The sequence below is a fragment of the Diabrotica undecimpunctata genome, chromosome 4, assembly GCF_040954645.1.
Source record: "Diabrotica undecimpunctata isolate CICGRU chromosome 4, icDiaUnde3, whole genome shotgun sequence".
In the NCBI taxonomy this organism is placed as follows: domain Eukaryota; kingdom Metazoa; phylum Arthropoda; class Insecta; order Coleoptera; family Chrysomelidae; genus Diabrotica; species Diabrotica undecimpunctata.
In genome coordinates this window covers 5187211-5215001 of record NC_092806.1, presented here as the reverse complement: position 1 = coordinate 5215001, position 27791 = coordinate 5187211, and the positions used below count along the sequence as shown (strand labels likewise).

The 27791-nt window shown below is 34.5% G+C and overlaps 2 protein-coding genes across 5 annotated transcripts in view; both read left to right on the top strand.

The window, feature by feature from the left end:
* Positions 1 to 27791, top strand: part of Cad87A (cadherin 87A) — a 722801-nt gene that overhangs the window by 312050 nt on the left and 382960 nt on the right. For all 4 annotated transcript variants that reach the window (XM_072528743.1, XM_072528744.1, XM_072528741.1 and 1 more), the window contains one exon: positions 23991 to 24013. The gene's annotated coding sequence lies outside the window, so the exon portion shown is untranslated. The remainder of the gene's footprint in view (positions 1 to 23990; positions 24014 to 27791) is intronic.
* LOC140438051 (uncharacterized) overlaps positions 13507 to 27791 on the top strand; it is a 28644-nt gene continuing 14359 nt past the window's right edge. Inside the window, exons 1-4 of the mRNA XM_072527764.1 lie at positions 13507 to 13771; positions 13823 to 14448; positions 20536 to 20769; positions 23991 to 24013. Coding sequence (XP_072383865.1) covers positions 13507 to 13771; positions 13823 to 14448; positions 20536 to 20769; positions 23991 to 24013 — 1148 coding nt within the window. The remainder of the gene's footprint in view (positions 13772 to 13822; positions 14449 to 20535; positions 20770 to 23990; positions 24014 to 27791) is intronic.

Genomic DNA, 27791 nt, shown 5'->3' with positions numbered 1-27791 from the left:
TTTTCTAAGCATGTACTGCATGTCTTCCCTGTCGGTCGGTAGCACTACCTGGTCATCAGCAAACTGGAGTGTATATATACATTCATTGCTAAGCTCTATACCCATCCTATGCACCTTTCTTTTCCATCTTTCCAATGCCGCTGCAACATATATCTTGAATAAGGTTGGTGAGATACAGCATCCCTGTCGCAAGCCTTTTGTAAGCAGGAATTCTTCCGTTAGATATTTTCCTGTTTTTATCTGTGCCTTGGAGTCTCTATATAGTTCTTGTACAGCATTTATCAATGTGTGGTTGATGTTGAGATCTTTTCAACGTTGTCCACAGTTTTGATAAGGGGATGTTGTCATATGCTTTTTGCAGGTCTACAAAAGTAATATGAGTTTCTAGATTCTTAGCCGATCTTTTTTCTATTATCATCTAATAAAAATACATAATGCAATTGTTTTTTGATACTGCTAGATGCCTCTTCCGTGATAGTTACTGTGTTTCTCTTTAATCGTTTTCTCTGTTTCGCCCACAGTAACTTTAAAATAATTACTGAGTTTTCAATCAAGATAGATGTGATATCAAGCTATTCAAGGTTAAGTGGAGCACTCCTCACCCCGCTGATGGGAGAATTTTACCGACGGAGGCGTATCATGGCGAAGATTGAGAGCTTTTATCGGGCCAGTTCCATTTACACCATCAGAGAGTCAAGTTGACAGTCTGGGTCTGATCTTCCGTTAGTCAAGTGGTGCTGCTATTATCCCACTACTATAATATTCACATTTTAGATAGACTTTAGCCGTCAAGAATCTCCAAAACCCTAAAATTTAAAGAATACCGCATAGAAGAAAGTAAAAAGGAACTCCAGAGCCTTTGAAATAGAGGAGGTGAATAGTGCATTGAACGATACAAAATCTGGTAAAACTCCAGGATTTGAGGAAATTCACCTACAGTTCCTAAAACATTGTGGGGAACACCCAAGAATGTAGTTAAGTTAATTCTACCCTAATACCCTTACAATCTCTGCTCGGAGATTACAAAAAAATAAAAATAATTTGTCTTCTTCTTCTTCCTTCTTGTATGTAGGCTTTAAAACCTGTTTCTTCTTCTTTAATATTAGCATCCTAAATTGTTTAAATTGTCGTATCATCTTTTTCTTGGTCCGCCAATACTTCTTTGTCCATTTGGTGATTTATCTCGTGCTATTCGTACTATTCTATCCTCTGTCATTCTACTGATGTGTTCGTTCCACTCCTGTTTTCGTTTTATCCATTCATTTATGTGTTCTATATTGCATGCTCTTCTTATGTTTTCGCTTCTCTTCCTATCCAACAGACTTTTCCCTGATATTCGTCATCTTTTTTTAAGTATTTTCATCTCTCATGTCAGAATCTCATATCAGAATAGAGAGAAATTTGCCATATTGATCGCCAACTTCAACAGAGAAGGCACTTAGGAGGAGAAGGATTTTCATCTCTGTTGTTTCTAGTAGTCGTCTAGTTTTAGATGTGTCAGGTCTTGTTTTCGCCGTGTATGTTAATATAGGTCTAATTGCGCTGCTTTATAGATTCTTGTTTCTGCTTTAAACAAGAAACAAAAACAAAAACAATAAAAATAATTGCAGTGCTTAAATCCAGTAAACCCAAAAATATGGTCCTTAAAAGCTATCGTCCATATGACGGACCATTCCACAGCTATGGACACAACGCTATCCTTTAAAAAATACCTGAAAAACACCATCTTTCCCAAAACATCAGCCCTCAGACTGGTCTACTCAGCAGCCGAATACTGCCCTCCAGTATGGTTGAACAGCAATCATGGAACGAAGATCGACACCTCAATCAAGCTACGAGGATCATCAGTGAGTATATAAAAAGTACTAATATTTCCTGGCTGCCTATCGTGTGTCAAATCCGCAGACAAGAGAGTTTTCTAAGTGAATAAAGAAAGATAATTGCGAAACCCCCACTACCGATACATATAGATATTCCAATCATCGCACTGAAGAGGCTTAAATCTAGATCAGTGAGGACCTACATCCTCACTTCTTATAGCACACCAACTACACGAGGAAGGTTTCAGCGCCTACGCAAAATGGGAGAAATGCTGAGACGTCGTAACCCGATCTCACACACCCAATAATGGCCTATCAAGTATGGAATTAAGCCGTTTTGAGTCGAAGACTCTAAACCGTATTAGAACATTCCAACAATCATATAACTGCAGAGAACCTCGTCAAACCATTAAGCATTCTGATGGAATGCTCCCTGATGACGTATTCTCGTAATATGGTTGACTTTTTCCATGTCACAGATGCGGCACTGAATTCTGTGACTCGTTGCTGTATTTACTGCAATATTTTAGTTAATTAAATATGTTAGTATGTATTGATGTATATTTGGTTTTATACTATGTCATATTTATTTATAATTGTACAGAATAAAATACATAATTTTACAAATTAAGACTTTGTCATATCATCCTTTTGGTCGATGACAAGCTAGACTCTCTTAGACATGGATTGAGCAAGGTTCAAGAAATATTCTTCTTCTATGGTCACCCACAACCACTTTACCTCCTCTCTCAAGTGATTTATGTTGCTCGGTCGACACTCTTGAACCTTATTTTTCATCATATTCCAGCTGTTATCGATGGGATTGAGGTCGGGCGAGTTATCTGGCCATTCCAATATGTTGATATTGTGATTATTCAAGAACTTTGATACTGTCTTGGCCTTGTGATGCACCATCGTGCATAAAGAAGTCACAAGTTGCCCGAGATCTATAAAACCTACATAAGAAAAATCAACTCATTTAACACGATTAAATCCATTTTTACAAAATTTCTCAAGAACACTGGATCTGAAATTTTGGATGCGATCTTCTTTAATTAAATTTATCATATAACTAATACTATACAGTATACTTTGTACAATTTTTTATATTATCAACCTAATGGTACTGTAGAACAAATATTGAGTAGTGAAAATGAGTGTAATCGCTGAGCACAACCTCTGGTTCTTCAGGGAATTTGTTCTTTGTTTATTTGCTAACAACTATTTGTTTGTACAAAATATTTAACTTAGAATTAATTTGTAATTGTATTATATTAAACTATCATATTGTAACATTGTTGTATATTGTATATTATATATTGTATATTGTATATATGGGAAGTAAATAACCATTATTCCAGATTTAGCCATTCGGCTCACACTCCCTCTAAGGGGAAAATTCACTCATCCCAGATACCTAGAGTATCAAAAGGATTGAGCTCTGGTGGGACTCTTTCCGTGTTATAGAGCCCTAGGTGACTTGGTATGCTGGAGTATCTCCCAAAAATATCTCCCTTATCCAGATTTAGCCATACGGCTCACACTCCCTCTAAAGGGGAAAATTCACTCATCCCAGATACCTACGGTATCAAAAGGTTTGAGCTCTGGTGGGACTCTTTCCATGTTATCGAGTCCTAGGTGACTTGTTACGTCGGTGTATCTCCCAAAAATTTTCGCACGCATCTAGACGTCGAAAGTAGCACAGCTTTTTGCATGATCTTATATAGATGTTCATTTAGACCCAGCTTTTTATGTTTTCTAGGAGGTTTTTCGGGATGACTCCAGTGGTAGAAAGAATAATAGGTATCGTCTGGGTACTTTCCATTCTCCATTGTCTCCTTATTTGTATTTCCAGATCTCTGTACTTGGCGATCTTTTCGTTGTACTTAAGACACAGATTATTGTTGTTAGGTATCGCCACATCGATTACTGTTGTTTGTCTTGTTAGTTTATTAACTAGCACGAGATCTGGTCTATTATATGCTGCAGTTTGGTCTGTGAGCACAGTGCGATCCCAGTATAGCTTGTAGTTGTCATTCTCAAGTATACTCTCAGGAACGTATTGATAATATGGGAGATGGTTTGTAGAAGTCCCAGTTTAAAAGCTATCTATTGATGGAGGATCTTCCCTACTGAGTCATGCCGTTCCTTATATTCAGTTGCAGCAAATCTGGCAGCCCCCGGTAAGATGTTGGATAGTTTCTTGGGCTTGACATCCATATCGGCATTTGTCGTTTTGGACCTGAGGGTCTTTGACGATATATTTCAGGTAATTTTTGGTTGGTATAACCTGATCCTGAATAGCGAGTAATGAACCTTCTGTTTTAGGGAACATCTTTCCTGATGTCAGCTAATAGTTCGACGCTATATTGTCGACATAGTCTTGACTGACTTCATTCGGATGTCGCCCGTGCAGAGGTTTACCCATCCAGATGCGCATTTTTTCGTTCTTAGTAAGATGGTTTATGCGCATTTCTTGTTCCCTCAGTTTGATCGGTGTTGTGTCATCTACTGGACAAATTGCGCGATGAAGAGTAGATGGCTCCGCCTGCACCTGAAAATAAGTTCGTAAGTTAGTAATCTGTTTTTCTAATTGCTCGCTTATATCAATAAGTCCTCGTCCTCCTAAATACCGCGGTAAAGTTGGTCTTTCTACTGCACTTCGAGGATGGTGTTTTTGTGCCTTTGTGAGGTGTGTTCGTACTTTTCGCTGAAGAGTTTCTATATCCGTTTTAGTCCATTTAATAATCCCAAATGAGTAGCTAAGCGCGGAAAATGCGTAGGTGTTTAATGCCTTAAACAAATTTTTACTATTAAGATGTGAGCGGAGTAGCTGTTTTACTCTTCGTATGAATTCTGATGTTAATTCGACTTTCATTTGTTTATGGTCAATTTTCCGCGCTTGCTTTACTCCTAGGTATTTATACATGGCATTTTCGCCCACAGCCTCGATGTTTTGGCCATTTTGCATATCGAATCCTCCGGGCTGAACCTTTCCCTTGACTATATTTAGTATACGACATTTGTCTAACCCAAAGTGAATACTGATATCAGTTGAAAACGTTTCTACAGTTTTTAGCATCTCCCTTATTATTATTATTATTATTACATTCGTGAAGTTCCCACAAGTTCAATAAATGTTGTTCTAGAACAGTCACATAGTTGCTTGCCCTCATTGTAACATTCTTTGGCAAGAAATACAGCCCTGCCTTTCCTTGATTTCCACTAAACGCATCCCATGCCATTACACTTTCAGATTGTTTGATGGTTTTAACTTTAAATCGTACATTGACGCGGTGTGTGGACGACGAACAAATTTGGAGCTTCCTCTTACTAATCTGAACGTACTTTCGTCACTGAACATGACTTTTTCCAGTGTTCAGGTGTAAAATGCTAATACCTTTTACAAAAATCAATCTTTATTGCTTTTGTAAGTAAGGGCTTCTTTGCAGCACGTCGCGCGTCGACTTGGTAATGCTAGATCTTTCTGAAGTCGGTGACGAATCATTCTTGTTGAAACCTTCTGAAGGAGATCAGGATGTTTATTTTTGAGTTCTGTGGCAGTTATGGAAGGGTTCAACATTACTTCAACGCCTAATGGTGGTGTCAGTCCTAGATGATGTTTTTTTACCAGGTTTTCTTTTTGGAACAATCCCTGAAGGCAACGATGCAGCCGGCCGTTTCAATTGACAAATTGACTCTCTCGAAACACCAATATCACGTGCTACGGTAATTATAGAGTACCCTTTCTCAAGTAACGTTAAAGCACGAACTTTCTCCTGTTGTGTGAGTTTCTTTCGACCAATATTTTTCACTTCAATTTAGAATTTAACGATCCCAAACTTTACTGAGTAAATAAAAGGAATTTTAACACTGACCACTCGCACAAAGCCAACTCTGTACAGTACAAACACGTGGACTAAACTAACTAAAGAAACTAAGCGAAGCTGTCAGTAAACTACAGACAGCCGTCGTAGCAAGTACGTTATCCCCTCTCCCCTCAAATGCGCAGATAGAACGCATGCAATTTTTCTTCGAATTTAGTGACTTATTTGGCAATGTTAATTTTTTTTGCCGGCTTTTTGCCGGCAGTGTATATTATAATGTAATTACATTCACAGCATGTATTACGAATGTATTACTACGCCATCACACGAATTATAAAATTTTGGTCTCTATGTCTTTGCAATATCGTCCTCTTTCTTTGGGTCATAAACATTTACTTGATAACCTTGGTACATAAACAACTATGTTATTTCTGTTCTTTACAAAATAACTTAAATTAACAGTAATTTTAAATGCCTAAGGAAAACGTCAGTGATTCTATACTTTTAGTTTTTTTATCCGTATCACTTATCGACTTCTAACCTTCGCCGCATTTACGGCGCGAATAAAGACTTCAAATTCTCCAAGTGCCCTCAATCCACAGACTCAATCGTGATTTTCACACCTACCACTATTTGATATCAACCTTAGCGGAGTTCAGTCCACTGTATATCTCAAGGAGGAAACGGGGATGTGAGTATCGATTTATAATGTCGTTAACATGGTCTCTTGTACGGGGTCTGATCTTACGATCAGGTGTTTTAATCCTCCTCCTGCAATATGCTCTAAGCAACTTAGGTGTCTGTTAATAATAAAATTCGAGTTTTACGTTCTTCGTGTCACTAATTGAACTTAAAATTGGGATTTTATGTAGTAGGAAACACGTTAAACCCACGTATGGATGTAAAACTCTACGTAAGGTACTTATCCAACAATTGTAAAAGTTTGTTTTAAAATTATTACGCATTTATTAGTTATAAGTGAAATGATTTTCACTGCTCGATTAAAAAAATTTGATATTATCCAACAACAACGTGGCCCAAAACAGTAAATACAAAAAAACAAAGCGATCTAACAATTAGTCTATTTTTACTACATGTTACAAGGGAAAAAAATACTTACTGGTGTATACCTTTAAATTTAATCGAATTTGAGCAAACCTGTATCTTCATTACTTGTAGTTTAGCACGACTGTCAAAACTATTCTATTCTAGAAACTGTTAAGCTCAAGCTACGCCACTGATCCACCGATTCTACGATGTTCTGACGTTCTACGATTCTAGAAGCGTGTGGAACGATTCGATCATTAACAGGCGCCTAGACATTTCTGCTAAATTCTAAAAGCATAGGCGCACAATATAAATACGCGCAATTAAATTGTAGGTACATGGTCTAAGAAATATATTTGTAGCTTTAGTAAATACTATAAATTAATTGTGTTTTTAGTGTTAGTGTTAAAAAACTCAATAAATTAAAATAAGTGTTAGAAGATTGTAAATAAATTAAAATAAACATTTCACATCCATTAAACAGTAAACTTTTAAGTAAACATTTTTCTGCATCATTTGTGCAGACATCGAATTAGTTTTCGCTCTTTTCCAGTGTTAGTAAAAACTTTCGCTGTAAAATTCAAACGAAGTTCAAAACTACAGAAAAAGTTGACTTGATTTGCTGGCAGCCATTACCGAACGAAAACATTCTTATCTATACATCTATTATGGAGAGGTGTATGTAAAGAAGATCATTATTTTGATAGAAGGCACTAAATTATGGAAACATTTATTATTTCGTAAACTATTTACTTTTTGAAGTTATCAGAATAATATCTCTTCTGTATGTTAATCACACTGTCGATGTTGGAGTGGGAGAGAAATTTTCTGAGTAATATATAGATTAACCGCTTTCTTTTACATCCCAGGTTTAAAACCCAAAATGGTTGCCAAATTACATTTACTTTTGTAGGCCAAACCACAGGTTTAGAACCCCAAATTATGCTGTCATCAACATTGACTGTAATGTTCTACTCGGCATTGTTTTTATAAACGTTGTCACCAGTATTTCCGCTAGCACATAAACACATTGAACGTTCAGTTCTTCTTTTTTATGTAAAACATCTCAACTATAAATGTGCCCGATCGGGTACCTGGCCAATCCGGCCCGAACCGGAATTCCTACCGCTAACTGGATCGGACCCCGGAATCCCGGCCGGCTCAGGACTTACCTATAAGGAAGTATTCTAACCGCTTAATATTATTATATTAGGGAAAACAATGTACAATAGCGTTAGGGAAAAGCAGTGAAAGAAGCGGCATGTATTTCTATAAGATAAGATATTTAGATCTGTAACAATAAAACACTGAAAACTTTGTTTTCAAAACTTCCACAAAATTTATTTTAAATTCTTATCACTACAGCTGTTTCGGCTGATTGCCTTTCTCAAGTGATCTGTTTTTGGCATGGGTTTACCCTTTATAGTCTCTAATGAAATAGGTTGAGGAGGGGAGAACTGTTTGTCTCAAGCTGGTCATTCAGAATTATATCTGTGTTTTTTAACTTGTTGATTTCCATAGATTCTAACAAAGATAGCTTAAGGCCTTTATTTTGAATGTGTAGAATTTTAAATTCGTCATTAAAAGAATGATTATGATCTAGAAGGTGAAGTGCGTATGTAGAATCTGTTTTTCTATTATTGAAAGCCCTTTTATGTTCTGCTATTCGTTTATTAAAATTTCTACCTGTTTGACCAATGTAAGTTTTTGGGCAGTCGCCACATTTAAGTTTGTACACACCACTGTGTAAGTGTTTTTTATGTTGGCTCTTATTGTTTTTAATATATTTGCCTAGGTTGTTATTTGTTCTGAAAGCTGGTGTTATTCCTTTCTTTTTTATGTGTTTGGCTATTTTTGTTGATATTTTGCCTGTATATGTAATCGAGCAGAAGGTACTGGGTTTTTTCTCTGGTGGTGGAAATACTAAATTCAGGGCTTTCTTGTGTAGTTTTTGATTTAACATTTTATTAATTGTTTGTTCGTTGTATCCATTGTTTACTGCTATTTGCTTAATGATATTTAATTCTGTCTCAAAATTGTATTTTGACATAGGAATTGCTGTTAATCTATGTAACATACTATGATAGGCTGCCAGTTTATGTTGTGTGGGATGGGATGATGAATTGTGAATAGTCGTGTCAGTATGGGTAGGTTTATGAAATATGGAGAAGTCATGTTTGTTTTTAAGTCTGGTAATTTTTAAATCTAAAAAATTTATGGATTGATTTTGTTCTGTTTCTATTGTAAATTCAATATCACTATGAAGAGAATTAATATACGATAAAAATTGATCGAGTTGCCTGTTAGTTCCTGTGAAACATACTAGTACATCGTCTACGTATCTCCACCAATATAAAAACTGTTTGAATATGGGATGTTTTGAAATCTTTGTCTCTAGATGATAGATGATAGAAAAACAGATTCTACATACGCACTTCACCTTCTAGATCATAATCATTCTTTTAATGACGAATTTAAAATTCTACACATTCAAAATAAAGGCCTTAAGCTATCTTTGTTAGAATCTATGGAAATCAACAAGTTAAAAAACACAGATATAATTCTGAATGACCAGCTTGAGACAAACAGTTCTCCCCTCCTCAACCTATTTCATTAGAGACTATAAAGTGTAAACCCATGCCAAAAACAGATCACTTGAGAAAGGCAATCAGCCGAAACAGCTGTAGTGATAAGAATTTAAAATAAATTTTGTGGAAGTTTTGAAAACAAAGTTTTCAGTGTTTTATTGTTACATAAAATGAATTTCCATCAAGTAACGGTCGAATCCATCAAATATTTAGATCTGTTGAAATACGAATGAAAGTTTTATTAGTGAAAGAGGCCATTAGATTTCGGAAATGTGGGGAAAACAATGTTATTTCTTGACCGTTGTTTGGGTTATGTTAGTTTTTTTATGGCTTGCTCCTTTTGTTAGTGTTTTATTTTTTTTTGTGGCGAAGCCGGTTGTTTTTTGTCGAAGATTTGCTTATATCCAGGAAGGCTGCTCCTGTATATTGCTTGTCATTGATTCCAGCGACTATGTATTCTGTAAATCTGAGTATTTGTAGTCCGCTGGAATGTTGAGCTCTGAATCCGAGTTGTATTTCTGGGATTAACCCTAACCTGTCTGTCTCTGAAAAGTTGTGCACGCTGACAAACTATAAAGACGTAAAAAAGTCCCAGTACCAACTGATAAGATAAAAACGTTAGAGGAACATTCTCATAAAAGTAACGGAAATTGCGTTTATTTATTGGCGAAGGGGCCCACTGTTCCGCCAGAATTTACACATAATTCCGCCACACAGTTTGTGTGTAAATACATAATATTATGTAGCACTTATGGTATGCACAGTTTGTGAAGAATAATTACAAAATGTAGCTGGGTTCACGTAAAAATATATAGAATATTTCACCAGTAGTTAAAGGGTTACGATACAAAAAATTTAACGTGACATATGGAAGAAATTCAAAGTTCCACATAGATAACAAGGTCATGATTTACAAAAATATTCTGAGGGTAGCAGAATCATACAGCACTCTGCTCTTGATCCAGTAATAGTACAAATTTGAAGATATATGGCTTGCATAACAAAGTAGTAAGTATAGTCACCAGTGTCTATTTGGATGGACTGTGAACTCTCTCCTTGTTTCGTTCACTCGTCTCTATCGAGTTCGGTTATAATTTATCTTTTCCAACATATTTCATAAGATTGTCACTCCAATTCATATAAAATTTTCGCATTTTTAGCCAGTTTTTTTAGTTTTGATTATAATAAAAAACATTTAAAAAATTTTAAAACAAATATTTCGATAATGAATGATAATAATGATGCCCGAAAATTTCAAAAATCCTTTTCATATTAAATTACATTGTGAAACAGACAATAGAGTCACCACTTGATAAATTCTCAAGTTAACAAAAAGCAGGATTAATCGTCACCAAACCAGGGCTGAAGACCACTTTTAAATTCTTGGATGGAATCGTAGGAGTTGAACGCCAAAGCCGTCATTTGCATATCCGAGGAACCGATACCGACGGCTTGAATTGATTACGGAAAAAAGAAGAATATTAATCAATGACACTTAAAAAGGTTGAGTAGACGAAGGATCCAAAAGAAAAACTAATACTGCGGTTTATTGGAAATTTATCTAATCTAATTAATTTTGTTAATTAAAATTAATGTTAGATGTTGATAAATTGCGTTGAGTTTCGCTCAACGTTATTTATCAAAACTAATTGAAAAAAGCTTTTTGAAAATTGATCCACAAACTTAATTCATATAAATAGACCGGTAAAATAAAATTTTAATACACGTAAAGCATTTTGTACTAGGTTTCAAAACGGGACCCTTTCTAAATCAAAGTTTAGGTGAGAAGAAAGGATTTTTGAAGAGAAGCATCTCTATACTGTCAATTGACTAATAGCTTAACATTTTAACATCAAAATATTGACAACCGTCTTTGTTTTGCTTCTTCAAGTTTGTTTAATATTTTTTTTTTTTCAAATTTAAAATAATGGTGATTACTTCTTCAAATTCGGATTCTTCCGAAATTGAATTTATTATGTACGCCAATCAAAAATTTTGCTGAGAAAGAATGAATTATTTAGACGATTTGTAATTCTTTGAAAGGTTTTTTTTTGACAAAAGATACAGTTATGTCTTTATTTGAACAGATCGAACCTTTAATAAAATTTCGCAACAAAGTTTTACCATGCAATTCTTTGTCCTTTCTTGTTCATTCATCATTTATAAAATACCTTGTGAATGCGATCAGTTTTATTTAGGTGAAACATCAAGGCCATTAAATGTTAGAATAAGTGAACATCAATCCTATATTAAAAATAAAGAATTTGATAGATCTCAAATATGTAAACACGCATGGGATAATGAACATAGGGTTCAATGGAATGATTCAAATATAGTCCTAAAATAAACGGATGGTAAAAAGAGAAAAATCAAAGAAGCGGCTCTAATTATGCTAAATGAGACCAATTGTGTCGCGAATTCCTCGGCAGAATGTAGTAGGATCTGGTTACCCATATTGAAAGAGGAAGTTATTAAGAGGAAAATACCAGTATTGGTAAGTCAGTAACATATAGAGGATATATCATTTATGTTTTTTAAATAACAAACATATAAAATCAGAATTTGGTGTTTATTGAAGGTAAATTAAATGCACGACCAAATACTTACCATGTCGGGATAGTATTATGAGGTTTTTTCTGGTTTTTTCCCTCATAATTTACTATGGAATCACTAACAGGAGAATTTTACTGTCATCATGGCATATGTTTGTCTTTTTAAAGACGAATTACATGCTATGATCTTTTCTGACGGATATTCTCAAGTTAAAGTTGATTTCATGTAATCGAATAAACTATCTTACAAGTAAAGTCGTCCCAGGAACGCAACTCAACAATATTGGCAATATTATTTTAAAGTCGTCTACTCTATAATGTATAATGTATGTCTGAATTGTCAATATAAATGAGTCAGATAAATTTAAATTATTAGAAGAATTTTTTCACTAAGTAACAAAAAAAACAAAATTTGTTTCATTTACTAATGTTTGTATTTTGAGAACGATTTCCGAAGTGGAAATTGAAACGTCAATAAACGTACTTTAACCTTTAATTGTGGCTTATTCCCATTTAAATAGTAATTACTTTAAAATGCCACAAGAAAATAGCTTCAGAACAATATTTTATTTTGTTCATTAATTCTAGAACTTCTATATTCATTCAAACTTTACGCCATTCCTGGTTCAACTGTAGATATTTATAACGTTTAAATAGTAGTGGTGTTAATAGTAGTGGTGTTAATAATTAAACCGATCGCTAGAAGCAGAGACTTACGGGGATCGATCTACCTAATAGATTTTAAAGATCAATGAAGTGAACGTCAATTCCTCTGTTCAATCAAAAATTTAAGCTCATAATACTGCTTAGAATAATAAAAATTTAGCAGTGGATAGGTTTTGATTTATTATATTTTGTTTGTCAAATTATTTACCTAGTACATTGTTTATCTGTTTATTGCGGTAGTAAAAAACATCATATAACATGTAAGAAAATAAGAGACATACAACTGACCGAAGAGAGGGTCGTCATAGAAGTATACAGACTCCTAAAGTCCCGGTAATTCCAATTTCACTCTAATAAAATATTTTTTAACATTTATCGAAGAAATAGGAACGAAGACGATAATGTCTTCTGATTAAAATCTTACCATCTCTTCTTTAAAAATTTTTACCGAATCTAAGGTGTATAGATTACATTCTATAACAGGGGTGGTCAAACGGCACGGCGGTGTCTTAGAAGTGGCACGCAAGGACTTTTTGGAAAAATAAGAAAAAATAAAAAAAATTTAAAATTCGTTTTTTATTCTACGCCACTCTTTTATTGTACGCCACTGCCTCGCGCTAGACACGTTCACGTTATTCATCGTTTTGTCGATTGTCGATGCCCGGTTGACTTAAAACAATTGTTTTCGAAATGACCACGAGTAAGAAATCAACTTCAAAACGTAAATATGAGGATGATATCGCGATTCGTGAATTTAAAACTGCGTGGGAAGAACAATTCTTATTTACTCATCACAACACTTCCAAGCCTTGCTGTTTGATATGTGGAATTTGTGTGGCAGTGCCAAAAAATTTAATCTGGAGCGCCATTATAAGCAAGTTCATGGCGATTTCACCAACAATTATCCTGTCGGATCACGATTACGAACCGAATTCATCGCCAAGAAAAAAAATCTTTAGCCGGGCAATAGTCTTTGTTCCAAAAAAGAAGTAATGAAATGCAAACAATGGTGAAGACTTCATATGAACTCTCGCTGTTATTAGCACGCAAGAAAAAGCCATATTCCGATGGAGAAGAGGTAATTAAAAATAATTTACTAATATTCGCTCAAAATGTCGGTGATTCAAACATAAAACATATGGTGGACCAAATCGCTTTGTCCAGAAACACCGTCATGCGCCGAATTGATGATATGGGCCAGGATGTTGAAACACAAATTATCGCCGGAATACGAGACTGCAAATATTTTTCACTGGCTTTGGATGAAAGCTGTGAGATCACAGGTAATGCGTAGTTGAGCATATTTGTACGCTTCGTGACAGATAGTTTCGATGTCGCGGAGGAGCTATTAGATTTGCGCCAACTAGTCTCCACAACAGGACAGGATGTCTTGTATCAAGTGAAAAATGTTATTGAAGGTAGCAAAGTGGAGTGGTCGAAATTGGAGTCGGTTTGTACAGATGGAGCGCCTTCCATGGTTGGTCGAATCAAAGGATTTGCAACGCTACTTGAAAACTTTTTAGGAAGAAATGTTTTCAAATTCCATTGTATAATCCACCAAGAAGCAATATGTGCCAAGGACCTCGATCTATCCTCGGTGATTGAGCCTGTATCGCGGTGTATCAATAAAATACATGCTCGAGCTAGTAATCGACGACGATTCCGAGAACTTTTTCAGGAAGAAACAGAGGAGGCAGGTGAATTACTCCTTTATTGCAGTGTTCGATGGTTATCCAAAGGGAATGCACTGGCAAGATTTTGGGATTTGAAAGAGTGTGTTTTGCAATTTTTGGAGAAGAATGAGGAATTGCCAAACGAGTGCTCTCTGTTGAAAAATGAAGACTGGCTATGGGATTTAGCTTTCCTTGCAGACATAATGAGACATTTGAACATATTAAATTTAAGATTACAAAGAAAATATTGTATTTTTCCAACCTTAGTTAGCCACGTAAGCTCGTTCAAAAACAAACTATCACTTTTTTATTCAGATTTTAATGAAAAAAAAAGCTCACTTATTTTAAATTCATGAAGGAATTAGCCATCAAATTAAATAATGTTCCAAATTTCCATAAGTTTAAAAATTTAATGCCAAGTCTTCAAAGCTCATTTTTTACGAGATTTCAGGATTTTCAGGAGGAAAATAAAAATATTCAACTTTTCACAAATCCTTTTTCCGTTTCACTTAAAGACGTTGAAAATTATCCGCCGGAATTCCAAATGGAAATAATAGATTTGCAAAGTAATATTTTGTTGAAAAATAAACATAACGAGCTTGTTTCAAGTACAAGTAATTCAAATTATATTGAATTTTGGAAATACGTTTCCACAGCTGATTTTCCATATCTTCGCAATTTTGCTTTGCGGTATTGTTGTCGTTTTGGTTCGACGTATGTTTGTGAAGATATGTTTTCAATTATGAATGTTATTAAATCACAATATCGTTTAAAATTAACCAATAATCATTTGAAAAATCTAATTTTATTAGCTGTAATAAAAATTGACCCCAACATTCAAGATTTAATTAAGAAAATTCATATTCACAAGCCACATTAACCACATCGACCATAAAAACATGTACTGTACTACTAGTAGTAAACAATCTCGAGCAGTTGATAATTATATTTTTTTACTATTTAAAATAAAAAATGTCGTAGAAAAAGTATATAATTCTACTCGCATGTAATGGCTATTACTCACTCTGATGAATTACGACACTCGCTTTTGCTCGTGTCGCAAACTTCATCATCGTGAGTAATAGCCATCATTACATGCTCGTGGAATAATATACTATTGTAGCTACATATATTTTTTGTTATTTCATACAAATTCCCCCTACCTATTGAATTTTTTGTTAGAAAACAGATAGTGGCACACTGTTTGGCCACTCTTGTTCTATAATATAGATTAACACGTTAACTGCTACGAGAAGCAACTGTGCATCTTATACACTGAACTTACTGAGCTCGCCCACCGACAACTAACTATAGATAAATTCACATTCAGATGGCAGCGTTCCAGAGATAGGCCTGTACTTTCTATATGTCAGAAATAACTACATTGTTGTCAGTTTTTAATCGTACCTACAATCGTACGTTATGGGCCGGCTCCTATAAAAGAATTATAATTTCGGAAATATTTATGAATGTGAAACGGAAAAATACTACATTTTTTTAATTATATAATTTTTCTGTTGGTATTTTAAAAATAGAAAGTTATATTTCGGAAATCTGGTCTTTTCGGAATTATATCTTCTGTTCAAAATTGTTTACAATTCGTGGAAATGAAATAATTATTTGTATAATCCGTTTTTGATCTTAATGTCCTTTTAATGACACACTTTCTCTACCTGCATTTACAGTTACAGACATTAAAAAATAATTTAGAATTAAAAAAATATACCTATTTATAAATTCAAAATTATTGTCTAATGCCAACAATTATAAATTCAGGTAAATACTTGAGAGTCATTAAAAGAATTTTCAGTTGATATCAGACGTTTGTGTCGTGTCAGTGTCAAAATGGCCGCGAGTGTAATAAAATTCAAAAACGGTAATTTGTTAAATAGTGAATGCAAAAAAATAGTGTTAAATGTTTTTAACTATTTATCAAACAGTAATAATGATAAAAGTGTATCAACAATAGTGCGGGAAGTTTCTGCTATGACTGGAGTCTCTGAGCGAACGATATTCCGATATAGAAGTGAAAGTAAAAATGGTCCACTCGTAACTCCTATAAGAAAAAAAAGAACCGGTTATTTGAATAGTCGTGAGAATAGATATGATGAAGCAACTCGGTCTAGAATAAGACAAGTAGTGCACGGTTTTTTTATGGACAATATTCCTCCAACCCTTGACGTAGTACTAGAAAAAATTAAGCAAATGGAGCATCTTCCGAATTTTTCCAAGAGTACGTTGAGAAGACTATTGCACGACATGGGTTTTATATATGGCAAATAAGGTAGAAATTCAATATTAATAGAAAAACAAGAAATAGTCGCTTGGAGGCGTCACTATCTCCGGGAAATAAAGAAACTGAGGAACGAAGGAGCCAATATCATTTATATGGACGAATCATGGGTTAATACTGGAATAACCAATGGGCAAGTATGGCAAGATACAACAATAAAAAATAGCCGACAGGCTTTCGTAAATGGACTTACCACAGGTTTAAAAACTCCGACCGGAAAAGGACCAAGATTTGTTTTAGTCCATGCAGGAAACAAAGACGGATTTGTTGAAGGTGCTGACTTTTCTTGCCAAAAAAGGTGCTGAAGATTACCATGAAGAGATGGACGGAGATCTATTTGAAAAATGGTTTGAAGAGATGTTAATACCGAATCTCCCAAAAAATAAACAGAATGTCATTATCTTGGACAATGCATCTTATCACTCTATGAAATTAAATTTTCCCAAACAATATTGGGTGAAACGTCAAATTAAGGAGTGGCTCTATGAAAAGGACATTTATTTTGAAGAAGATTACTTAAAAACTGAACTTCTGGAAACTGCTAATGTATTTAAAAATATTTATGACAAATACAAAATTGATTGTATTGGTGAAAAATACAGGAATCACAGTGACGAACAATGCCGCGTAGATGTACATATCTTAAGACTTCCGCCTTATCACTGTGAACTGAACCCAATAGAAATGGTGTGGAGTGAAGTGAAACGGTACGTGTCCTCTAAGAATTCAAGTTTCAAACAAAACGACGTTAAAACATTGATTTATGAAGGTTATGATAAAGTACAGAACAATGGACATTGGAAAAATTACGTCAACCATGTTATAAAATTGGAGAATAATTTTTGGACAGTAGACAACATTCAAGATGACATTGAACCTATTAGAATTTCATTAAACGATGACTCTGAAGATGAACTAGATTATGAAAATGAAGATGATTGAAAATTGTTTTTCGGGGGTATTCTTTTCTCAGTAAAGGTAATAAAATATTTAGTTGATCTGGTTGAAATGTAGCACACTTAAATAACTCATTAATCGACATAATTTCAAGTAGTTATATTAGACGTCATTATGCAAAAAATAAAGTTATGAACATTTAATAAATTAGTGCACAATTGAGGCCCCTAGAACACAAGGGGTGTAAGTGCCAAAAACAAAGTTTTGAAAAATCTTTGTTCAAAGTTCGATATAAATTTAAAAACCTAGGTAGCACTTTTTCAGTTTTCAGCATGTTTTCAATGACATGTTATTTTTGATGGTGTTATTGTTGTTAATGTAGAAAGTTTGAAGCCAAAAGTACGTGCCTGTTGTTAGATATCAGTTGCTAAGTGATAAGCAACTGCACTTACACCCTTGTGTTCTAGGGGCCTCAATTAGGGGTTTTTTGCAATTATCTCAGTCATTTGTTTATGTATTTTAATTTACAAACTAAAAAATTAAAAAACTGTTTAAGATCTGCAACATTTATTTGAAACATTTTTCCCTAAAATGCACGAGGAACAAAATAGGCAAAAAAATGATTTTTTCCAAACTTCATCTTTCTTTAAAAAATAAACAAAGCAAAATTGGCTGTAATTCTTCAAGGAATTATCATCAGTTATCCCTTATCTACCGTTTAGAACATTGAAAAACCTGTAGAATATTTTTCATATTTTTTTCCCTATTAACTGCGGTATTATGTATAAAAGCATTTTAGGAATTATTACCATTTATTTCATTCACGAATTTTCTATTAACAACTTTAGCTTACCTAAACATATCTTAGTTTACCGTGAGTTTGGCCCTGCTTATTTTACAAAAGTAGCAAAACTTACAATGGCAGTAGAATTGGCAACGCTGTTATCCTATATCCGTACACTGCCATATAGCAAATGCAATGTATAAAATATAAATAAGTTACGACAGGTTACTGTTATTAAAATGTAAATCCAAACGAGATGCATACATGCTTCCCAATTTAAATAATTCGAAAAAACATTAACAGTGTAAAATTTTCGCTTAAATTAAAGAATAACCATTTAAAATACATAAACTAATGCTTTAAACGTGTTTAATATTTTGGCCTGCTCCAATTTTTTTACAATGCATTGTGGCGTTTAACGTGTTAAAGCTAAACCTAGTTCTACTAGCTCCCTATCAAGAAATCTTAATACCCGGTAATGACATTCAGAAACATTCTATACAATCCGACAAATAAAATTGCAGCCGCGTGCTCGCACCTAATAGTTGCCTATTTAGAATTCAGGGTACATTGTTATTTGAGCAGACAAGGCTTGTTGGACGCACCCCATTTGATTGATTAAATAGACATGGTTATGGAGGCACCTTAGGCCCCCGAACTACTCATCAGAATGCATGATGGAACATGTACAGGTGAAAAATATTCAGGGTGTAAACATGACTTGACTGAAGATACTCTATCACACCCGACGAGGTGTTGAATAAATTTGGAATCTATTAAGACACTTCGCTGCTCGACCGTCGGTTAGTTATCAAGTTTGCAGTTAAGAGTTTCAGAAAAGCGCGCTGGAAATTGGAGGAGTGAGGTACGTGGAAACGGGTCGGCCAGATTGAAATAATGAAATAAAAGCAAAGTAATTTTAGTTTCAAACTAGATAAGCAACACAAACAGCATCTCTTAGATATATTTTTATGAAATCATAATACAAGGCTATCGAAAAAAATTGTTCGAAATTTTATCGAAAAGCTAGGGGAGGGTAGTACACAATGAAACAAAAAATACATTTTTATTTCTGACATTAGCATTTTTAAATTTGTCTACATACTGAGTTAACTTGTCATCAATATGATTCTTTGCTCACTATAATCTAAAATAAATCATCATCATATAACGGGGGTCTCGAACCCGAGATCATAACATCCATAAAGATCGGACGTCTGCGCTGGATGGGCCATGTTGAACGAATGTTAGAGACTGAAACACCAAAACATATTATGAGACAAACACCAGTAGGAAGAAGGTCAAAGGGAAGACCCAAACTTAGATACATGGAACAAGTAGAGCAAGATCTGAAAACGCTTAAGATTACCAACTGGAAAAACAAAGCAAGGAACAGAACAGAATGGCGGAAAATCCTAGAACAAGCCAGGACCCAGAAAGGGTTGTCGAGCTACTGATGATGATGATGATGATATAACGGGGGTCCTACGGCGATTGCCGCTTCCCGCATTTCAGCCTCCATCTTTTCCTATCTCTCCAATCTCCCTCTTCTAAGCCTCTAGATTGCATTGTTTTTGTAATTTCTCTTCTCTAGGAATTTGGTGGTCTTCCCCTTTTCCTTCTTTCTGGCGGAACATACATTAAGGCTTTCTTTGGCCACCGCTCCTCCTCCATTCTCATCACGTGACCATACCATTGTAATTGCCTTCCTTGTATTCTGAAAGAGTATCTCTAATTCCTGTACGGTTTCGTATTTCCTCATTCCTGATTCTTTTCATTCTCGATACTCGACATGACCTTCTAAGATAATCCATTTCCACAACGTCTACTTTATCTCGTTCATTCTTTGTCATCGTCCAACATTCGGCACCATATGTGGTAATTGGTTCTACAATTGCTCTGTATACGCGAAGTTTGGTATGCATCTTTATTTTATTAGACCATAGTAATGAATTCAGTATTCGGATGCATTTTTTCCCTTGGGTTATTCGGTTTTGTACATCTATCTTAACTAAAACTAACTATCTAAAATAAATATTTCCTCATAATTGAAGAAACAAAATCTATGATTATCGTATTGCTGCAGCTTTTAAGTCGATAGAATCGTGGTCTAACAATATTGGGCTTAAGATTTTCACTACAAAAACAAAAGCTATACATTTTTCACGAAAATCGAATCCACAAAAGCTTCCAAATCTATTTTTATACAATTCTCCTATGGAATAGACAAAAGAAATAAAATTCCTAAGGATGAACAAGTCATATACAAGCGTTAAGACTATCATGCCAAGCTGGACGAAACATTATGAAATCTGTGTCACATAAAAATTGGGGAGCAGATTTTTCAACTCAAATAAATTTATATAGACTTCAATTACATCAAATCAGGACTACGGATGTGTTGTGTATGACTCCGCAAACCAAACGTTGCTCAAAACTTTGGATACTCTTCAGAGTTTAGCCGTTAGACTTGCTCTTGGAGCATATTACACCAGTCCTGTGGACAGTCTACTCTATGAAGCTGGTGAGCTACCCTTAAACTTAAAAAGAGCATACTTAACTCTCCATCATGCTGTTGCTAACAGGTTCCAGGAAATCTATCAAAAAGGAGATATTGATCCTGTACCTTTTTATCATAATCATCATCATTTTGGCTTTACAACCCTGTGTGGGTCCTAGCCTCCCCAAGAATTTTTCTCCAGTCGTCCCTATCCATCGCCTTCCTCCGCCAAGCACGTATTTCCATATTTCTCATGTCTTCATCGATGTTATCTAGGAATCTTGTTCTGGGTCTTCCTCTTCTTCTTTGACCAATAGGTCTATCAAGGAGCGTTTTTCTAGCTGGGTCGGTTTGCTCTATCCGCATTACATGGCCTACCCACCTCAGACGTCATATCTTTATGTGTTTTACGATATCTGGTTCCTGGTATATCCTATAGAGTTCGAAGTTGTATCGTCTTCTCCAGACACCGTTTTCATTTACCGCTCCATAGATGCGCCTTAGTATTTTTCTTTCGAAACATCCTAACATGCTTTCATTGCTTTTTGTTAAAGTCCAGGTTTCTGAACCATATGTTAGGACTGGGCGTATTATTGTTTTGTAGAGTTTTACTTTTGTATTTCTTGATATAACTGTAGATTTAAAAAGGAGATTAAGCCCAAAATAGCATCTATTAGCCGTGCAAATTCTGCGGTTTATCTCTGGGGTAGTGTCATTTTCAGTATTGACGAGCGTTCCCAGGTATACAAATTCGTTAACTGCTTCGATGACATCATTTTCTATAACAAGTGGCCGTAGTGTTTGTGGTTGCGTACCTATTTTCATGTATTTTATTTTATTGGTGTTTATTATTAAACCCATTTTTGTAGCCGCTTCCTTTAATGCTACGTACGCCTCTCGTGCTGCGTTTTCCGTTCTCCCAACAATATTGATATCATCAGCATATGCTAAAATTTGCACAGATTTGTTATATATTGAACCGGTAGTTGTGATTTGTGACGTACGTATTACTTTTTCCAGAGCTAGATTGAATAGTATACAGGAGAGTGGGTCTCCCTGACGTAGCCCGTTATTTGTTTTAAAAGATTCAGAGAGTTTCCCCTGGATTCGTACTTTGCATTCAACTTTTTCAAGGGTTAGTTTGGTTAAACTTACCAACTGATTTGGTACTCCTAGGTCTATCATTGCTCTAAACAATTCTCTTCTATTTACAGAGTCGTAGGCTGCCTTGTAGTCTATAAATATGTGGTGCGTGTCTACACCGTATTCCAGTGTTTTCTCTAGAATTTGTCTTAGGGTTGAAATCTGATGAATTGTTGATTTACCACCTCTGAAACCAGCCTGGTATTGTCCTATTATTCGCTCTGCATATGGTGCCATACAATGGCATAGTATATTGGAGAATATTTTATACGCTGCATTTAGGAGCGTAATTCCTTGATGGTTAGAGCATTCAAAGATATCTCCCTTTTTGTGTATGGTGCAAAGTATTCCAACATTCCAATCATTGGGAAGGGACTTCTGTATCCATATTTCTTTTATAAGCTGCTGTAGCGCTATTATGATATCGTGGCCACCTTCTTTATATAATTCCGCTGGGAGATTATCTATTCCGGGTGATTTGTTTCTGGCTAGTTTGTTTACAGCGTCTTTAACTTCCAGGATCGTTGGTGGATCCTCCTCCCTCTCGTCTGCTCCGCTTACCTCGCAGCTTTCGTCTTCCGAGTTTTCTTTTTCCTCTATATTAAGTATCTGGTTAAAATATTTCGTCCATCGATTTAGTACGTCTGTTCTTGTTGTTATGAGATCGCCATTTAAACTTCTACATTGATTTGTGTTTGCCTTAAATTCTTTTCTGTTGATGTTAACTTTCTTATAGAATGTTCTAAATTCTTTCTCTCTGTTGAGGTTTTCTATATACCTACGTATATATCTATATACCTTTTTATGAACGAGCTAATAGATACTTATTAGATTTTAATATTGAATCTGCTAAGCTTCAGCCAATTTAACTGAAACTACTTTTACATGAGAAAAGCGTCGGGTAGTAGTGTAGTAAACAAAAATATTTTAAATTGATTTGCTATCTTTGATGGAACTGATTGATAAAGACAAAGTGAACGGTGAATTTAATCTGATTTTTCAATAACACCCGGTTTGACAAATTTTCAAGAATAATTAATTTCAGTGTTGGTATTTATGTTTGAAGATAAAAAGATATTTATCTTTCTCTGTTAAGATATTCTTTTTTCTAATCCAAAATCATCTGTGTGCAAAGCTTTGTCTGTCAGCGGCTGTTGCTTTTCTTGTCTTTGTATTTGAATAACATTCGGGTCGCTGAAAAATTTTAATTTTAGATTCCTTTTCCGGCTGATAATAATACTAAATTACTTCAATAATAATAAAGCATCCATCCCGGTTTAATGAAAACGCTGTGAGGGTCTTTCCTACTTAACAATTTGCGTTATCTCTACATTCAAAGGCATCAATTGAATTTTGATATTCTCATTAAAGGCCGTTTTAGGGCCGCTAATATGATTTCTCTTTGATAGTACGGTCGCGAATTTCACTATTCCTCATAAAATATTATTTTATCCGTAAACTAATTTTCGAAACCAAATTCGGATTTTGCTTTAATCTGTACCGTCTAAGAATTGCAAGGCAAAACAGACGTTGATAAAGATGTTATTAGAGACATAGGAAATCTAAAAATTGCATTCCACAACATATATCTCCTCAACTAAGCAAAAATCCTTAGCGAATTGGTTTCTAATACTCGTACAGAGTATATCGGAATATTCCCGTATAGTGCGCCTGTGTATCCGCTTATACGTATTTTGCCCTAAAAGGGCTCTTCAGAACGGCTATTCACAGTCGCTCTGAACGTGAAAATAAATTTTTTCTGTCTTAGGAAGCAGCTCTAACATGGCTTCGTATAGACGCAAATAGCGACATCTGATATTAAAATTCGTAAACTAATTTTCGAAACCAAACTAACCGAAAAGTATTTTTCGCCTTTTTCTAGGCGAAGAAATTAAATTTATTAATGTTAAATTCTTAAAATTTATTAATGTTAAATTTTCTAATATATCTTCTTACAGCTTTAGATATGTCTTAATTGAGTGCCCTTATGTTTTGTGGGTCAATGTACCTATCACTTTGTACCTATGTCGGTTTAAGTATGTCAACTATTTGTTTGTTCAACTAATTTACACCGTTTAGTCTAAGACTGCGTAATGAGAAGATGTTCTATTTTATATTCATGATTACATAACCACAGTACATTACAGTATATGTTTATTTTTTTCTTTTCTGCTTTTCTGATAGCTTCTATTTGTTTCAGGTGAAAATTTCCAACAACATTAGGTAAGCTTATTTACACATGCCTAGAAACTATATTGTTAATCTACTTATTTAAATAAGTATAAAACTTATTCAAATGAAAAGAAGGTAATTAAAAGAAATAAAATTTAATAGTGTAGCCATTTCACATAATTAATTACGTATAGTTATGTGATGTTCCTGATCAATATAACTGGATCACTTACGAGACCCGCGTCAGTAACTCAGATTTAGAATTTCGGATCATTTGAATCTTTACTGACAGAACTACCATCTTAAAAATGGACTTCATTGACAACAAATAAATATATACTGAGACTGAGTATTAAATAATTCTTTAGGTAAAAAAGGTATTAAACCGTAAAGTAAATGAAGAGTATAACAAAAATACATGATTATCTCTACATGTCTAGAAAAGTGTAAAAAACTCTCTACTCACATTCCTTTAAATTATTAAGTCTTAAATGATGTTTCTGCGACTGGCTTCGACATTACATTTTATACTCCATTATCAGGACATATTAACCACTAGTTGTTGTAGTTTGTTTAGCCGAATTATGAAAATTGTAAACTTCGAAACCGTTCGCAGAAACATGCCCACAATTATTAGATACTTAGAATATAATAGAATAGAAATATGCTTTGTCACTAAAATTTGTACAATTTTATGGAAAAGGCTTACAAAAATTTAGAAAAATAATAACAATCTAAAATTTACTGAAATTACATAAATCGTCAATAGCACAAAATAAAAGATAATAAAATAAACAAACCACTGCAAATTTAATTAAACCTTACGAAAATAGTATATTACTTTATGAGGCGGAGAAGCATGACTTTTCTTGACGCGCCCGATATTACGCGCCGAACGAAGTGAGGCGCGTAATAGAGGGCAAGTCAAGAAAAGTCGCTTCTTTGCCGAGTAAAGTATACTATTTTTTCTTCAAACGTAGCAATTTTCAACCATAAATAGTACAATTCATACGCTATTTTTACTCGAAATTAACTGTGACAACTATCAAAGTCGTCTAGATGTTAGAAATTAAAATAATTAAGTCGTTGGTGGGATTTGCGTCTCCCTGGTTACAGTTGTTTGACAGTTGTTTGCAATTATTAAAGACAGCTTATTGTTGCTGCAACCGCAAGCGCAAATTTAGTGCGAAAATGGAAAACCTAAACGAAATTGAGTCCGCAGCTAATGATGCAGTAGCACGTTTGGGGCCCTCCAAGTCCGGAATAAAGTATCGGTTAGCGTACAAGCACTTCCAAGAGTGGTGCGATACAAGAGGAGTACGGCAAGTTACCGAAGACGTTTTACTGGCATATTTTAATATAATGGAAAATGAAAATAAAAGGAAATCTTCTACAATGTGGTCACGATACTCTATGATAAAATCCGAGTTAGTTATTAGAAAAAATGTGGATATAAGCAAATTTTTAAAGTTACGTGTCTTTCTGAAAAAAACAAGCGAAGGATATACTGCAAAGAAGTCTAAAGTTTTCACTAAAGACGAGTTTGATAAATTTTTGTTTGAAGCGCCAGATAAGTTGTATTTAGGATTAAAGGAAAAAAAAATTATATTGCAAAGCATGTAGTATACTCTACTAAATTATAAAAATATTTCAGATTGTTTTGTTAATTGGGGTTACCGGCGCCTGTCGATGCGACGAAATGGTAAAAATGAAGACTGTGGACATTGAGGATAAAGAAAATGTAATAATTATCAAAATCCCAGACAGTAAAACACGACAAATTAGATCTTTTACGATAATTGGCCAAAACTACATTAAACTGTATAAAAAGTATGCATCACTGCGGCCTGAAAATTTCACAGAAAACCGATTTTTTATCAAGTAGCAAAATGGAAAGTATTACCAAAGCGTCATGGGAATACATTCGATCAGCGCAGTAGCCCAAAAAGTAGCTAGTTATTTAAATTTAAACGATGCAAGCGCATACACGTGTCACTCTTTACGACGAACTTCAGCAACACTTTTAATTGATGCAGGCCTAGAATGCCTCAAACGACATGGGGGCTGGAAATCAAGCACGGTTGCCGAAGGATATATAGAGGATTCAATAAGAAATAAGAACGATAATGCTCAAAAAATTTTAAACCCTCATGATTCGCCAACATCGGGAATGATTGCTGAAAGTTGTTCTCGACCATCAGTATCATCAACAATTACCAATGCGTATCAAGAGTCGGGAACATTTTTGCACGGTTTCAATTTTGAAAATGCCTCATTAACTAATTGTACTTTTAATATTACTATAAATAAAAATGATGTTTAATTGTTGTTAATGACATTTGTATTGTTGCTTTGTGACATGTTTCATATTGTTGCCATGACAACATTTTTCCCTCCGCCGTAAAGAAATGGGGAAAAAAACGGCTGCCGGCGGAGACATCAAACTTTGACAGGATCAAGTTAGATAAGTAATGTCATCATAATTTGACGTTTGAAGAAAAAATAAGTTTAAGTTGCTGCATGTGATACCCAAATATATATATAAAAACATTTTAGTTATTTATACATAAAGGTACTAAAATTTCTTTCGTAGACGCAAAATTTCGGGCCAATGCTTTTTAAGTGCATTCATTTTTTTCGAATCCTCAGTAAACTAATAAATATTTTTGAAAATTTTAAACGCAGAATGAAAGAATACATTATTACTGAGGGCCGATAGTCCCTGAAAACTTCTATTATGTTTATTTTAATAAGTTACAGGGGTGAAAAAGAAGAGAAAATTTAGTGTGATTTTTAATTTCAAATATCTCATTCAAAAAAACTTTTTGTTTATTCTAAGGGACTTTCGGCCCTCGTTTATAATGTAATCTTTTATTCTGCGTTTAAATATTTCAAAAATATTTGTTAGTTTTCTCAGGATTCGAAAAAAATGAATGCATTTAAAAAGCATTGGCCCGAAATTTTGCGCCTACGCACCTTGATAACTGAATTATCTCTACTGAATAATATGGTCTTTCCGATAGATAGGCTTTTGTCATTTTAGGGAACTTAAGGAAAGATGTTGCAGATTTAAGTTGTAAAGGGAGATGGTTGTATATTTTTGCCGAATTTAATATAGATTTCTTTATTAACTCAGTGAACGGAATCTGTAAATACACATCAATCATGATTAGGTCTTGCTGAAAAAACATGTAGGTGTTTACGAATTAAGCAAACAGTTTCTAAAATATATAAAGAAGGAAGAGTTAAAGTCCCGTGATTTTTGAAGTAGCTTCTGCAATGTGTTATTCTACTGAGGCCAAAAGATACTGTATTGATCTTTTTGGTAATTTAAAAATAACATCGGATTGGACAGCTGTACTAGAACCCCAGAAAGGAAGACCCTATCGGGGATGAGACTTGAACAAAGGAAAATATGTTATTTTGGAGGATGCTAAATTGATTTCCTTTGAAACAGATCTTATTACATAGCAGACTGAGGCTAGTTTCTTACTTAACACAGAATTTTACAGAATCAACGATACTGATTTGGCTGTTTTTAAAAAGCAAGGGTTGCAGAGTTCCTATATAGGATAATGCTACAGCCTTATCCACGTTAAAAGAGAGTAAATTATAGTCGGAGCAGGTTTTTATTTTAAGTAGATCAGAAGGTATAGTTGCATGAAGGGTTGCAAAATTAGAGTTCCTCCAGCTGATATTGGTATCATTAGCAAAAAGAAAAATTTTTCCTTCGATTTTTAAGTTAGTGATGCCATATGTAAAGATAAAGAAAAGTAGAGGACCCAATACTGAACTTTGTGGTACTCCACATACAATGCCTTTATGACTA